The sequence below is a fragment of the Sinocyclocheilus rhinocerous genome, unplaced genomic scaffold (assembly GCF_001515625.1).
Source record: "Sinocyclocheilus rhinocerous isolate Xijiao unplaced genomic scaffold, SAMN03320098_v1.1 scaffold247, whole genome shotgun sequence".
NCBI lineage: Eukaryota > Metazoa > Chordata > Actinopteri > Cypriniformes > Cyprinidae > Sinocyclocheilus > Sinocyclocheilus rhinocerous.
This window is the reverse complement of record NW_015662919.1, coordinates 1,064,940-1,081,119: the sequence shown is the minus strand read 5'-3', so window position 1 is coordinate 1,081,119 and position 16,180 is coordinate 1,064,940. Positions and strand designations below refer to the sequence as shown.

At 33.0% G+C, this 16,180-nt stretch overlaps 1 protein-coding gene across 1 annotated transcript in view; it reads left to right on the top strand.

Moving 5' to 3' along the window:
* Window positions 1–16,180, top strand: part of LOC107728329 (signal-induced proliferation-associated 1-like protein 2) — a gene marked incomplete at its 5' end in the record, with an annotated part of 84,016 nt that overhangs the window by 60,748 nt on the left and 7,088 nt on the right. Inside the window, 3 exons of the mRNA XM_016538462.1 lie at window positions 1,212–1,362; window positions 9,286–9,502; window positions 14,575–14,706. Coding sequence (XP_016393948.1) covers window positions 1,212–1,362; window positions 9,286–9,502; window positions 14,575–14,706 — 500 coding nt within the window. The remainder of the gene's footprint in view (window positions 1–1,211; window positions 1,363–9,285; window positions 9,503–14,574; window positions 14,707–16,180) is intronic.

Sequence of the window (16,180 nt, the reverse complement as noted above, 5' to 3'; positions counted from 1 at the left end):
TGCGGCGCCGGCGCAATCGCTTGAATTTTTTCCTTCTAACAGTGGAAGCAACTACTCCTTTTAGTCCTAAAGATAATCGGAATTGTAAAAGGTTTGCCTTTATTTGTGTACATTCACAATAAATACAATCTTTGTGCTTTTGTAAAATAAGCCTAAAGCTTAGTTTCCTTTTGTGCAGCACAAAAATGAACCGAAACTCTGCATACTAGGCTACTTGTTGCACAGTTTTTCTTTCGTTTTCTTAATTTATTATTTAAGTAAAAATATATTTCTCGTATAGGCCTATTTTTATTAAAACAAACTCAGCAAATAATGATAATAAAATATATTAAATTTTTTTATGTATATTTATGTGTGTGTGTATGTGAGTTATATATATATATATATATTAATATATATATATATATATAACTCACATACACACACACATAAATATACATAAAAAAATTTAATATATTTTATTATCATTATTTGCTGAGTTTGTTTTAATAATTTAATTTACTATTGAAAAAAATTAGTTCAAATTTTTGTTTAGTTTTATGTCTTAATATAGTGCTGTTCTTGTTCTTTGGTATAACAACACTGTTCTATATTTATCTGTGTGATTTATTTGTATTTGCTTTTTATTTGTAATTGTAATTTTATTAAAATGTTGTATTCGGTTTTTTTTAGCTACTTACAGTAATTCACCACATGCTCCAGGATAACTAACTTTTTTGCAAATTGCTGGGGATTGCTAGATCAATGTCATTTGAATGTATTTAATGAATGTATTTAAAATGTGATTTCTTTTGTAATTCCGGTTTAGTTTTAGCCTGTGTGTGTATTTGTGTGTGCATGCAGTCTGACAGCTATATAACACGCTGCCAGTGACTCACACACTGCGTGAGACACACACACACACACACAGCAGCATCAAGGTCACATCGCCCCGTCACCATCTCTCCCCTTCCTCGTCTTCACCCGATGAAAGGATGTGTGAGGAACATTAGCATTAGCTCGTAGTTTAGTGTTCGGTGTGATACTGTGATTATCATGACTTTACACTGACCTGCAGCATCTACAGCTCTTCTGTCCTGCTTCACACATGCCCCTCCATCCTCAGTGTTTGACCACCAGCATGAGTGACCCTGCTCTTCCCTCGCTCCTGAACTCTCTGAGCATCTCCGGCCTGTGTTTATAATCCGTGTCCGGCTCTGTGTGTCCCGCAGGCAGCTGTACGCCACGGAGACGTCCTGTCGGCTGCAGGACAGAGGACGGGACAAACTGAAGGACGGAGGTCAGCAGCCCAACATGTCTAAAGAAGAATACATGAAGATGATGCTGCCTGAAGACCCTCCTGGAGAGAGCGGCCACAGGAAGGTACATGCACGCTCATGCAGAATAGCTTTATATTACACACTACAGTACATACTGAGATCATCTTCACTAGATTCAGATACTATGGTCATTTCAAACATACTATGGTACTAAAATTCATCTCTTTACATGCTACTCCAAGAATACCATGGTAGTACCATAGTACATGTCCAGCATACCAAGGAAGTATGTTTGTGCTTTATTGGTAAGTGCTTTGAGACATGGTAATATGGTAATACCATTTCTTTGGACATGATACCATGCTAATACTATGACATTTAGCAAGGTAATTATGTTTCTTACCATAATGATATATTTTTTAGACTTGGTAATATGCTGGGGGTTTTTTGGCATGTACCATGGTAATACCATGTTTTGTTTTTTGAAAACGGACCGTGGTAATACCATGTTTTGTTTTTTGAAAACGTACCGTGGTAATACCATGTTTTTTGAAGTATACGATGGTAAAACTTTTTTTTTTAGTATCGTGGTAATACCATAGTGTTTCAGATATTTACATTGATAGTACCATGGTCTTGGGCATTTTCCATGGTAATGCCATGGTTTTTTTTGTGTTTTGAAAATACCATGATTTTTAGACATGATACCATGTTAATATCATGTTTTCTAGACATTTACAATGGTAATTATTTTTTTCACTTACCATAATATGTATTTTTAGATGTGGTAATATTGTGTTTTTTATTTTCACTGTGTACCATGGTAATACCTTGTTTTTGTATTTTTTGGTTGTTTTTTGAATATGGACCATGGTAATACCATGTTTTTATAGATGTATGGTGGTATTTTTTTAGACTAGTTCTATGGTAAAAATAGATAGATATATAGTAGATATATGTATAGATGTGTATCTTAATAGTACTATGAGTACCATAGTAACACCATATTTTTTGACGCATCATGTTTTTAGACATAATAATAAAATGTGCTTTTGACGTGACACCATGGTAATACCATGTTTTTTAAACAATTACCATGATAATACCATAGTGTTATGCACTTTGATAGTATATTTTTCCAATTACCATGGACATTTTCTATGGCAATATAATGTCTTGTTTTGTTTTTTGAAAATGGACCATAGCAATACCATGTTTTTTGGAGATATACGATGGTAAAACAGTTTTTAAGACAGTTACCATGGTAATACCATAGTGTTTTAGATATGTACCTTGATTATACTATGTTTTTGGACATTTTCCATGGTAATACCATGTATTGTTTTGTTTTTTGGAAATGAACTATGATAATACCATGTTTTCTGGCGATGTACAATGGTAAAACTGTTTTTTAAGGCAAGTACCATGGTAATACCATAGTATTTTAGATATGTACTTTGACAATACTGTTTATGGACATTTAGCATGGTAATACCATGTTTGTCTAACCATAGTAATTCTTTGATTTTTTTTTTTTTTTTTTTACTTTAATACCATGTTTAAAAAAACTGTATAAAAAGTATTACCTTTGAACTATTTACCATAGTAATACCATGTTTTTTTTATGTACAGCATCATAGTATAACATTGGTATGTTTTTTCGACATACTACCAAAGTAAGAGTTTTTTTTATTGTAATACCATGATTCAAAAGTAATACTTTGTACTGTGTATTTTTTTTTTACGTTTACCATAGTAATACCATGTTTTTTGGACATGATACCTTGGTAATACCATGTTTTTTTAGACATGAACCATGGTAATGTTTTTTTACATTTTTTTTTTGGATTTTTTGGACATGATACCTTGGTAATACCATGTTTTTTTAGACATGAACCATGGTAATGTTTTTTTTTTTTTTAAATTTTTTTCAGAGTGTATCATGGTAATACCGTGTTTTTGAAGATGTCCGATGATAAAACTATGTTTTTTAGGCAAGTATAATGCCATAGTGTTCTAGATATGTACCTTGACAATTCTATGTTTTTGGACATTTGCTATGGTAATACCGTGTGTTTTTTGTAATGCACCATAGTAATACCATGCTTTTTTTTGTCATACCATAGTAATGCATTGATTTTTTTTTTCAACATAAAGACTGTGGTTCACTGTGGTATACTGTGTTTTTTTAGACATTTACTATAATACCATGTTTTTAATTCACAGCATCACAGTATAATGTTAATAAATTTTTTGACATAGTACCAGTACCATAGCAATTTTTTTTTTGTTTGTTTAATACCATGGTTTTAAAGTAATACTTTAATTTTACTGTTTTTTAAATATTTCCAATGGTAATACCATATTGGCATATTGACGTATTATAGTAATAATGGGTTTTTATAGTTATTTTTGGACATGTACCATCAAAGTACCATGGTTGTCTTGGAGTACCATCTTAAATACTGTAGTATATAAATATTGTGATTTACAGCTGCACTTCCTGCTGCAAATAATGCTTTTCCATTAGCTATGATTAGTACTATTTGTGAATGTGGTCTCAGTCAGAGGATTTGCTAAACGTCTCTCACACACACACACACACACACACTCTGTAGTGCTGATAACCTCAGTGTGTGAAGTGAATGAGGGCTGAGCAAACATGTGTGTTATCAGCCGGAGACACGATAACACGCGTCTGGGTCCGGACAGATTCTGTTTGGCTGATCTGATTGCTGAGCTCTCGCTGCGTCTGCTTTCCCTTCATGTTGTGGATTAACGGGAGGAAGTTGTTGGAGGAGCGTCTGTTTCTCCGAAGTCCCCTCTGCTCCTGGAGACCGTCTTAATTGCATTTGGAGTTCCCGGGTCTCTCCCACCGCCCATTATCTGCCAGGAAGGGCCGGAGTAGATGCACAGTGCCCTGTTTTCAGCGGTCTGTGTGGTGTTGCAATGCCCTCAGAAGCAGACGGGTCATTGTGCTCTCAGGGGGAGCCGTCCCGTCCAGCTCAGCTCACAGCATGATATCTTATACGTTACACCTCGGCCGCTGACCACCATCTATGCTTAGACCTCAACTGTCTGAGCATCTGCACTTCTCTAACATCCCTCATTTTTGCAGGTCGTTGCTAGGGTGTTGCTGTGCAGTTGCTAGGGGGGTTTTGTACTGGTTCAAATCAACAGAGCCCACTCAAAGTCTCTGATATTCTGGTCTCTGGTTTCTTGGGTCCCTCATTTAATGCTTTTTATTATTATTTGTCCTGCAATGTGATAAATGCATTTTTAAAAATGCAAATATGTGACCCTGTCTGTGAAATCCAGGCTAAAATCTCAAAATCTAATTATGAGATAACAAGCATCAAAGTTTGATTTCAACCATTAATTTCACTATGATTTCAATCTTTGACATGACCTTACTCAGTCAATATTAAAGATATAAAGGTTATATTTTCACAGAATGTTCTACATCTTTATAAAGGATGATTTTATGTAGAAAACAGTAAATCACAAAAAAATGACTTTAGCTGGGTTTTCACATATTCTGTTTAGCCTCTAAATTGATAGTTGTCATAACTGCATACATAATGATTATTAATAATCATAAATATGAATATAAATATACTGAATATTATTAATATAAATACATGCATATTATTAATTTGTTATTTTGAATTAATAATAATTAATCAAATCCTAAAAATGTACAATTACAATAATTTGAAAATAAAAACAATCCAAATAAAATAGTATGCTTAATAAAAAAGATGAAATATTTTGTTTACCTGCATGCTGTGTGATCATTAACCGATATTTTAGTATTTTTATACACTATTATATTTTTGTTGTTCTAAATATTTAGAAATATTATGTTTTCTTAAATTCAAAATATTTATATTTTAAATTAGCTTTAATTTTTATATTAAAATTTTTAGTGGTCATGTTATGTGCTTTTGCCAATTTTATTAGTTTTTGTTTTAGCATTGCTATTTATGTTTCATTTATTTTTAGTTCAGTTTTATTTTTTATTTATTTCCAGTTTTATTATTTTACTGCTTCAAGCTAAATTTATTTCAGTTAGTTGCCAAGTCAACATTTCTAATTATTGTTTAGTTGAAATTTTTGGGCTACTATTTATATTTTATTTTATTTCATCTTTATTTCAATTAACAAGAACGTTTGCAATCGTTTTTTTAGTTTTAGTTAACAATAATAACCCTGCCATGAACATGCAAATGTGTGGTTAAATTATTAAAATATTAACTTCAAATCTTCAAGTAAATATTTTAGGTCAAAGGGATTCAACTGCATTATTATACACTATTCAATAACATTTCTCTACAAAACATATTCTAATATATACATTTTGAAACATGTTTTATGTGTTAGAACATATTAGAATGTTTCATTATGTAGTATAACATTAGTTTGTTTATTTTGTACATAGAAAAGCAGCTGTTTTTGGACCGTCTTTGGACTCACTTTCATGTTGCTTTCACCAGATGATGAGCATCACTCACTGAGGAGAGGTGATTCAGATGATAAAACAGGTGTAGAAAGGACACTCGCTTTTTAAGATCTTTATTCTGTTGTTCTTGTTGATTGTGCATCTCTGAAGTGTTTTATCTGGTTAAAGAGTGTCTCGCTAATTATTGGTCAAAAGTTTAGAATGATTAAGATTTTTAATGTTTTCGAAAGAAGTCTCTTCTGCTCACCAAAGCTGCATTAAATGTACATAAAATGTCATTTTAAATGTTCACGGCAGGGTTATTATCAGTAACGAAGACTATTAAAAAAACATTTTGTTAATTGAAATAAAGCTGAAATAAAATATAAATATTAGATGAAAAACTTCAAATAAACAACATTGAAATGTTGACTTGGCAACTAACTGAAATAAGTTTAGTTTGAAGCACTTAAAATTACCAACAAGTATAACTGGAAATAAACTAAAACAGAAAAATTCTAATAATAATAATAAAGTAAATAAATCCAAAATATTATTTCAATAAAAATGACAAAAGTATTTAACAAAATTACTAAAAATTAAAATGAAAACTGGAAATATAAAAAATATATATATAATAGTAACTAAAATAGAAAATAAAATATGTAATCTTTTTTTTTTTAAGTAAGTTTTTTTTTTTTTTCAAATTACTTAATGTAATTGTTAATTTTTAGGATGTAATTAATTATATTGTTAATTTATATTAATAATGTATAATGTTTATATTAATATTTATAATATTTTATTCATAAGTATTTCTAACTATGATGTATACAATTATGATAATGATCAATTGACAGGAATATAAAATGCAGTTTTCACATTGCAGCACTATTTTAAATCTAAAACAATAACAAAAACACATTAAATGAGCAACCCAAGAAACCAGAGATAGGGATGTCCGAGACTTTATCGGAATATCAAAAGCATTAAAAATTTGTAATTTTTCCCATTTTTTCCAAATCCCTCTTTTCCAGATGAGTAAAAACAGGGAGTTCTGTAATATCTCAGACTGCCTTTGCAGTGACAATACACACAAGCCGTATAAAGCCTGCTCTCATTTCTTTCTTTTTTTTGGGAGCTGCTTCTCAAATCCCGTTTGAAGTGAGAGGACCAGACCGGATCTAGTCCCATGAAGTTGCATGTGTGCAGGAGGCCAGAGAGAGAGAGAACTTATTGAGGCTGGTTCATGGTTGAGTGATGGGATTTGTGTGGGATTCTGGTCTAAAGGAAGTGAAAACAGAGGGCCGCTTTGGGCCGGAGGCTTTTAGCTCTGCTGAATCCCGTGTGCCATGACGTCTGCTTTCCCTGCAGTGATGGCAATTCAGCAAACTGACGTTTTTGATCAAGTTTCAAATAGTGGAAGACGTATTGTGTGCTATAAATAAAATGAACAGGATCAGGCAGCTCCGCCTGGGAATGAACCGACTTCCTCTGGCTCACGCTCTGAATGGAGAACATATACAATGCATCTAAATAGCTTTGGCAAGATTTAGCTCATGGGTACGTGTTTAACTTTATCCTCATGCCATTTGAGAGATATTTTTGATATATAAGACTATAAGTTTGTTCCAAAACCTACTGAGCTCCCTATCTAGGTGCCATCATAAGGCAGTGTGTAATTAAGATTTTTAAATGTTTTAAAAGAAGTCTCTTATGCTCACTAAGGGTGTGTTTATTTGTTAAAACATACAGTAAAAACAGTAATATTTTGAAATATTACTATTTAAAATAGCTGTTTTCTATTGTAATATATTTTAAAATGTAATTTATTCATGTGAGTCAAAGCTGAATTTTCAACATCATTACCTTCAGAAATCATTCTAATATGCTGATTTGCTGCTCAAGAAACATTTCAGATTATTATCAATGTTGAAAACAGTTGTGCTGCTTGGATATCGTGCTGCTTCATATTTTTATGTAAACCATGATACATTTAGTTTTTCAGGATTCTTTGATGAATAGAAAGTTCAAAAGAACAGCATTTATTTGGAATAGAAATTATAAATCATTATAAATGTCTTTACTGTCACTTTTGATCAATTTAACGCATCTTTGCTGAATAAACATGTATTTCTTAAAAAAAACTAAAAAAAACATTAACTGCACACTTTTGAATAGTAGTGTATTTTATGTTACAAAATAATTGAATTTAAATAAAAAATACTGTTTTGCCAGCTTTTTGTGTGTTTTATGTATTTGAATGCCTTTAGGATATCATGCCGTTGGTTTAGTAACATGCTAAGGCCATTGATATCAGTCGTTATTGAGTGATTTGTGTGAAAACTGTTGTTTGTATTGTGCATGGACTTGTTGCCCATGTAAAGCATTCACATTATTAATTTATGATGCTCCATTTCAGCTATTATGCTGCCTGCATAGATGGTAGACATTAAGGATGCTTGCTAGGTTTTAGAACACAACCAACGTTTGACGTCTACATTTCTGCATTTGGCAGACGCTTTTATCTTACATTGCATTCGTTTCATCAGTTCATGCATTCCTTGGGAATCGAACCCACAACCTTGGCGTTGCTAGTGCCATGCTTTTCTGTTTAAGCTTTAGAAACACTTGGACGAGCACATGCCTTCAGGTGGACTTGAAGACTCACTAGTACATACTGGTTATTGAACATGTGACTCCATATGATGCACAGGCCCCAGAGCTGCTCTTATCCCTCTCATCCAGCTGACCAAATACGGCTCTGCTTTAGTCACAAGCGGAAGAACAACAACACGCTCTTGTCATTCCTCAGCAGTGCAGATAAAGAACAGGCTTTATTTATAACATCCTGCTGTTTAACGACACAAGACTGTGTGGATTTTCCATTCATTCAGTCCAAAACTAACCTACTAACTGCGTCCTGCTGGGAAAGATAAGAAAACACTGGGACTATTCTGGGACTTTGATTGCACATACAGTATCTCACAGAAGTGAGTACACCCCTCACATTTTTGTAAATATTTTATTATATCTTTTCATGTGACAACACTGAAGAAATGACACTTTGCTACAATGTAAAGTAGTGAGTGTACAGCTTGTATAACAGTGTAAATTTGCTGTCCCCTCAAAATAACTCAACACACAGCCATTAATGTCTAAACCACTGGCCACAAAAGTGAGTACACCCCAAAATGAAAATGTCCAAATTGGGCCCAAAGTGTCAATATTTTGTGCGCCCACCATTATTAATTTGGACATTTTCACTTTGGGGTGTACTCACTTTTGTGGCCAGTGGTTTAGACATTAATGGCTGTGTGTTGAGTTATTTTGAGGGGACAGCAAATTTACACTGTTATACAAGCTTTACACTCACTACTTTACATTGTAGCAAAGTGTCATTTCTTCAGTGTTGTCACATGAAAAGATATAATAAAATATTTACAAAAATGTGAGGGGTGTACTCACTTCTGTGAGATACTGTATACATCTATGTGTTTTATTAGCAGTAAAATAAATTAAAATGCCAATTTTCAGGTGTTAACGTCCATTATCTGTGATTGACGTGTGTGTGTCTCTTGTCAGGTGGCGGCGGGCAGCCTGTCTCCGCGGCGTTCCCTGTACCGGACTCTCTCAGACGAGAGCGTGTGCAGTAACAGGAAGGGGTCGTCCTATGCCAGCTCGCGGAGCTCCATGCTGGATCAGGCCATGCCCAACGACATCCTGTTCAGCAGCACTCCACCCTACCACAGCACCCTGCCCCCCCGTATCAGCCTCAGCCAGCCCACATCCAACCTCAAGAGTGAGTGCTGCACCCTCACCAGACATCTATCTATCTATCTATCTATCTATCTATCGTTCTATCTATCGTTCTATCTGTGTATCTATCTATCTATCTATCTAGCTATCTGTGTATCGTTCTATCTATCGTTCTATCTGTGTATCGTTCTGTGTATATCTATCTATCTATCGTTCTGTGTATCATCTATCTATCTATTTATCTATCTATCGTTCTATCTATCTATCGTTCTATCTATCTATCTATCTATCTATCGTTCTATCTAGCTATCGTTCTATCTATCGTTCTATCTGTCTATCTATCGTTCTATCTATCACTCTATCTGTCTATCGTTCTAACGTTCTATCTATCGCTCTATCTATCTATCTATCTATCTACAGTGCCTTGCGAAAGTATTCACACCCCTTCATTTTTTTTTTACATTTTATGTTGCTGCCTTATGATAAACTTTTTTTAATGACACGGCTTCCACCGAAATCTACACTCCATACACCATACTGACAAAGCAAAAACAGAATTGTCACAACTTAAATTTATTAAAAAAAAAAAAACTGAAATAAGTACATTGCATAAGTAACTCAATATTTAGCTGAAGCACATTTACAGCCTCAAGTCTTTTTATGTTTGATGCTACAAGCTTTGCTCATCAGCATTTTGCAATTATCTGCCATTCTTCACCTCACCTGTTCACCTCTCAAGCTCTGTCAGCTTGGATGGGTGCAGATGCACATTTTCAGGTTTCTCCAGAAATATTTGATTGGGTTCAATCCCAGGCTGTGGCTGGTTCCAAATCACATCCATTCAATTGAATTTGCCACAGGGTAACTTCACTCTAAGTGTAATAACATCTACAAGCAATATGAATGCTCCTGAGCTCAATTTCAACTGTCCCAGATAATGAGTATGAATCATAACGGGTATGAATACTTATGCAATGGAATCATTTTAGTTTTTTATTTTTAATAAATTTGCAAATATGTTAAAAACCTTTTTTTTTGCTTGACAATTATGGTGTATGGAGTGTAGATTGTTGTGGAAAAAACCTAATTTAAAGCAGTTTAATATAAGGCAGCAACAAAACAAAATGTGAAAAAAATGAAGGGGTATGAATACATTCGCAAGGCACTGTATCGATCTATCGATCTATCTATCGTTCTATCTATCGTTCTATCTATCGTTCTGTGTATCTATCTATCTATTATTCTGTGTATCTGTCTCTGTCTGTCTGTCTGTCGTTCTGAGTATCGTTCTGTCGTTCTATCTATCGTTCTATCTATCGTTCTGTGTATCTATCTATCTATTATTCTGTGTATCTATCTATCTATCTGTCTGTCGTTCTGTGTATCGTTCTGTCTGTCTGTCGTTCTGTGTATCGTTCTGTCTATCTATCTGTCTATCGTTCTACCATTCTAACTATCTATCGTTCTATCGTTCTCTCTGTCTGTCGTTCGTTCTATCTATCCGTCTATCTGTCTGTCTGTCTATCTATTGTTCTATCGGTTTGTCTATCTATTGTTCTGTATTCTTCTGTATTCATTTAATCATATTCAATTTTAGTTGCAAAATGCAATGTCAGTTTATTTTAATTATACTTCCTTGCATTCAAATTCAAATTACACATTTTGTTTTCAGTGTTATTACAACATTGCTGATGAGAAGAGATTTTGGAAACTTAAGTCACACTTATACATGTTTGAATGTGGTCAGATGCTTCAGGGTCTTTTCTTTTTCTTTAAACTAAATTTTCATATTGGTGTATTGCTGATTTTTAGTGGATGTATGAAGTCGGTTGCATTTTCCACGTTGTCACAAGGAACGCTATAGTAGGGCTGTGCAATAAATCACATGTGATTGCTCCATCTGAAAGCAGGTGATGGAGATTTACTACTAATCACGGAACCAGCTTTACCGACTTTTACACGCTATAGTGTACATTAGCCTTAACAATCATCTTGATGTCATGACGACTACTGTTAGAAGAGAATCATGCTGAGATAAAGTTAATTTAAAGTTAAGTTTAGTTGACATGTTGCCATGTTTATTGCAACTAATAATAACGGAATAACATCTGGATTCATGCCACAGACAGCATTTCTATTGTTTTATTTAAAATCTAACAAACTCAGATTGTTTTGCTTGAAAAAAAAGTTTGGCTTAAATTGTGTTTGTGCTAGTTTGTAATGAATGATGCATGCTTTTGGTGTTATGCAATATTTATTGTTATTATTGTTTATTATTATTATCTATCTATCTAGCGATCGGTGATCGGCCTCAAAAATCCTGATCGGAGCACCCCTAGTTATTATTAATACATGCATTATTATAAATAGTAAGTAATTAAATACATTATTATTAATTGCTAATAATAATAATAATAAAAAAATTTAACAATAATATAAATATGATTATAATGTTTATTATCTGATTTTTAAGGGTGACTTAACTCTCTAAAATACTTTTAATCTTCATTTTAATCAGCATATCTATTGTTATTTAAAATTTAACAGGCTTCTTTTTTCCACGTTTTGCATAAAAAGAGTGTTTGTGCTATTATTATTTAATAACAAAGAAAAACATTTATTTAGATATTTTGTGTTCTAATGCAATAGTATTTATTATTGTTTATTATTATTATTTTATTTCAATTTTTATATTTTATAGTGTAAAATATATTAATGTTTTATATTGTATTTATATAAATAATATTAATATTAATTAATTACATTACTTGTTTTATAAATTTGTATATAATTGTATTAATCATTAATTATTGTGTTAGGCTTCTTTTTTCCACGTTTTGCATAAAAAGAGTGTTTGTGCTATTATTATTTAATAACAAAGAAAAACATTTATTTAGATATTTTGTGTTCTAATGCAATAGTATTTATTATTGTTTATTATTATTATTTTATTTCAATTTTTATATTTTATAGTGTAAAATATATTAATGTTTTATATTGTATTTATATAAATAATATTAATATTAATTAATTACATTACTTGTTTTATAAATTTGTATATTGTATTAATCATTAATTATTGTGTTACTTTTTTAATAATAACAATAATAATAGGAAACCATAACAATAATATAAATATTACAATTATTAAAAATCTGAAATTAATTATTATAATATTTTTATCAGATTAAGTGTGGCTTAAGTCTCCAAATATGTTTTGGGTCCACGATATGAACCCTAATTAAAGATATTGACCTGCCAACGGTTGTCTGTAGTGGGGTAAACCTTCTCTAGATTTGCTGCAAGTGACACATGAAATAAATGACGGATAAAGGCGCAATTACACACACCAGAGCAAACCATCACATCTCATTTGGTTTAAAGGATGTGTAATATGAACACATTTAGCAGCTTTAATCAGAGTGTGAGAGCTGATTCATTTATAGCTGGTTTTTCGAGTGGCCCGAGGAGGCTGATGCTGTCACGCGTGATACATTTCTGATTGTTTCGACAGATAGCAGTTTGCGGATTTTTTCCTCACCCTGCTCATCTAGTGAACGCTCTAATTTGACAGATTGCATCCCTCTGAGGCTCAGAGAGAGAGAGACATTTACCTCCGGTGTTTCCCCTCACATCATTCTCAGAGCCAGTTCTTTGTGAGATGGAAATGTTTATGACGTATCCTGTCTATCAGTGAGAGAGAGATGTACAGAGAGAGGTCTGGACGCATGCAGTTGATTGAAAAATGAGGCCATGTTTTAGGAGCTCCTGACGGCTGCAGCTCCGCTCCTAAACCCAAACGAGACTGGACTTAAGACTTAAGACTTCATCCGCTGACAGGACGGCTGTCCAACACGGTGCTGCTGCATAAAATTACTTATTTTTGCTTTTAAGCAGCATTGCATGTATCCTTAGAAGAGAAATGTGGATTATAAACATACTTACATTTCACTCAATACTGAAAGGGATCAATAAAAAAAAATTAAAGTAGTCTAAATTGACTATTTCACCCGATATTTGTTTACAAAACATAGATTTATAAATAAATATATATATATATATATATATATATATGTGTGTGTGTGTGTGTGTGTGTGTGTATTATTACTTCAAATATGCTATATTGCTATATAGACTATAATATACTATAATTTTATCTAATAATAATATTAATAATATATTAATTGTATTCACAACTTATAATATAAGAATATATGTAATAATTAAGAATATAGTAAAAATGTAAAATTTTTAAATTAAAATTTTAATATAAAAAAGTATGCATATGTTCATTCAAAATTTTGAGGTCAGTAGATTTTTTTGAGACATTAATACTTTTATTCAGCAAGGATTCATTAAATTGGTCAAAAGTGACAGTAAAGACATTTATAATGCTACTAAAGATTTCTATTTCAAATAAATGCTGTTCTTTTGAATTTTCTATACATCAAAGAATCCTATATATCATGGCTTCTAAATATTGCCCAAAAATATTGGGCAGCACAACTGTTTTCAACATTGATAATAATCAGAAATGTTTGATGAGCAGCAAATCAGCATATTAGAATGATTTCTGAAGATCATGTGACACTGAAGACTGGAGTAATGATGCTGAAAATACAGCTTTGCATCACAGAATTAAATTACAGTTTACACTATATTAAAATAGAATACAGCTATTTTAAATTGTAATAATATTTCACAAATTTACTGTATTTTTTATCAAATAAATGCAGCCTTGGTGAGCAGAAGAGACGTCTGTGTGTGTGTGTGTGGGCTAGTCTGTCATCTATATTCTTGAAGTCTTTAATCTCCTAGTGAGCAGATTTCAGATGAACGGTGTGATCTTGCTCTCGTTCTGCTGTCAGTTGTGTTGGAGGATGAAGTCTTTGAGATCTTGTAAAAGGAATCATTATGTGGTGAAGACAGCAGGTTACCGATTCAACCGTTGTTTTTTCTTCAGCTCCGTCACTCCCACTGCCTTCATTACAGTGACCTTCCTCACCTCCCGACAGATGGAGTGAATTGAGCGCTAACTGTGTTTCTGCTGGGAAGGGTTTGGTGCTGTACGCGTGTCGCTGATCTGTCTCTTTGTGTGTGTGAACGTCTCTTCAGATGAGTTCTGGTTCTCTGACGGCTCGCTGGCCGACCGCTCGAAGTTCAGCGACCCGGGTCTCATGCCTCTGCCGGACACCGCCACAGGCCTGGACTGGTCTCACCTCGTCGACGCCGCCAGAGCCTTTGAAGGTAGGTGGAGAAACGCTGAAATGCAGCATGAGTCTGGTTTCTGAGGCAGAAACTGAAGCGGCATTCGTGCTGAACTCCAAAAATATTTCAGATTTGTGGATTTGAATTGCATATCAAATTCTCATGCATTTGGATTACATAGTTTTAACATAAATAAACTAATAAACTTAATGTGATGCATATTCGTCGGTCATGCATAAATGAAACAAATCGGATTTCTGTAATAATACTAATAAACTGAGTGTGTTTTAAATACACAATAACCAGGTTTATATATTTGTCATAAATAAATCCAGTTTGTTTCAATCTCATGCATTTTAACTAACTTAATATTGCTTATTCCACAACCATAGCCATATTTTAACTTTATTCATACTTTTTAACTTAATAAATGTAATTGTTTTCACAACGAACAGATTTGAGTAAATGCATTTTGAAAATACCAGTCTGGCTATTGTGCATTTAAAACCCATTCAGTTTATTATAATCAGCATCATAACAGAAATCTTGCCTTTTTCTTAACCGTTTCATTTATGTATGAAGTTTATTAGTTATTCATGTTACAATTGTGTAATCCAAATGGATGGAAATTTTATATGCAATTTAGATACATAAATCTCAAATTCAGGCCTAAATATCTGAGTGCAGACACCTTGAATCAGCCGAGCGCTGCCACCTGCAATTAAACACTCAGCCGGCATGCTGGGTAATTATCATTTGCATGTGAACACACACGGCTCTGGTGCTGTCTGTCCCGCTCTCATCCTCCTGTGTGCTCCTGTCATTCTCTAAATGGATTAGTAAGGAGGCCATCGTCATTTTGTTAATGGCTCCTGTCTTCATCCAAGGCATTTAAGCTGTTTTTCAGTGCTGTAGTGGAGGACACGGCCTCAAGCTGATGTTTGTGAGGAGCTTTAGTGGTTGTTTTTTCATTTTAAGGTATTCATTGGTCTAGATTCTTCTCAAGGAGAATCGATGTTATGAATTAAACCTGAGATTCATGCATAAATGGATTGTTTTGCCTGCATGTAAACCTAAATACTGTCATCTTCTCATTGCATCAACTGAAGAACATTGCACACCTTTCCTTTTTGGGTGATGAAATCATGAAATTGAGTCTAGGTTGTATTTTACAATAAAATCAAAGGAGAAATTCAATAATATTTTGCAAAATGAAGCCTATTTTAGGAGTATTAAGATGTTTTTGTGTTTTGCATTATTCTCATGCGAGTTAAGCACAAATCTTCATTACTTTAATGCATCTGGATGCTTTGAAGTATGTTTGTAAATTTCATTATTTTTAATGGTGATTCTAATTAGATTCTTAGTAAAAGTAACTCTTTAAAACACGTTCTCATATATATATATATATATATATATATATATATATACACTAGTCAACATTTGAAGTGGATCAAAACCTTTCATCAAAGTTGTCCTAAAACCAAAATGCGTTCTTGTCTTAGGACGACTT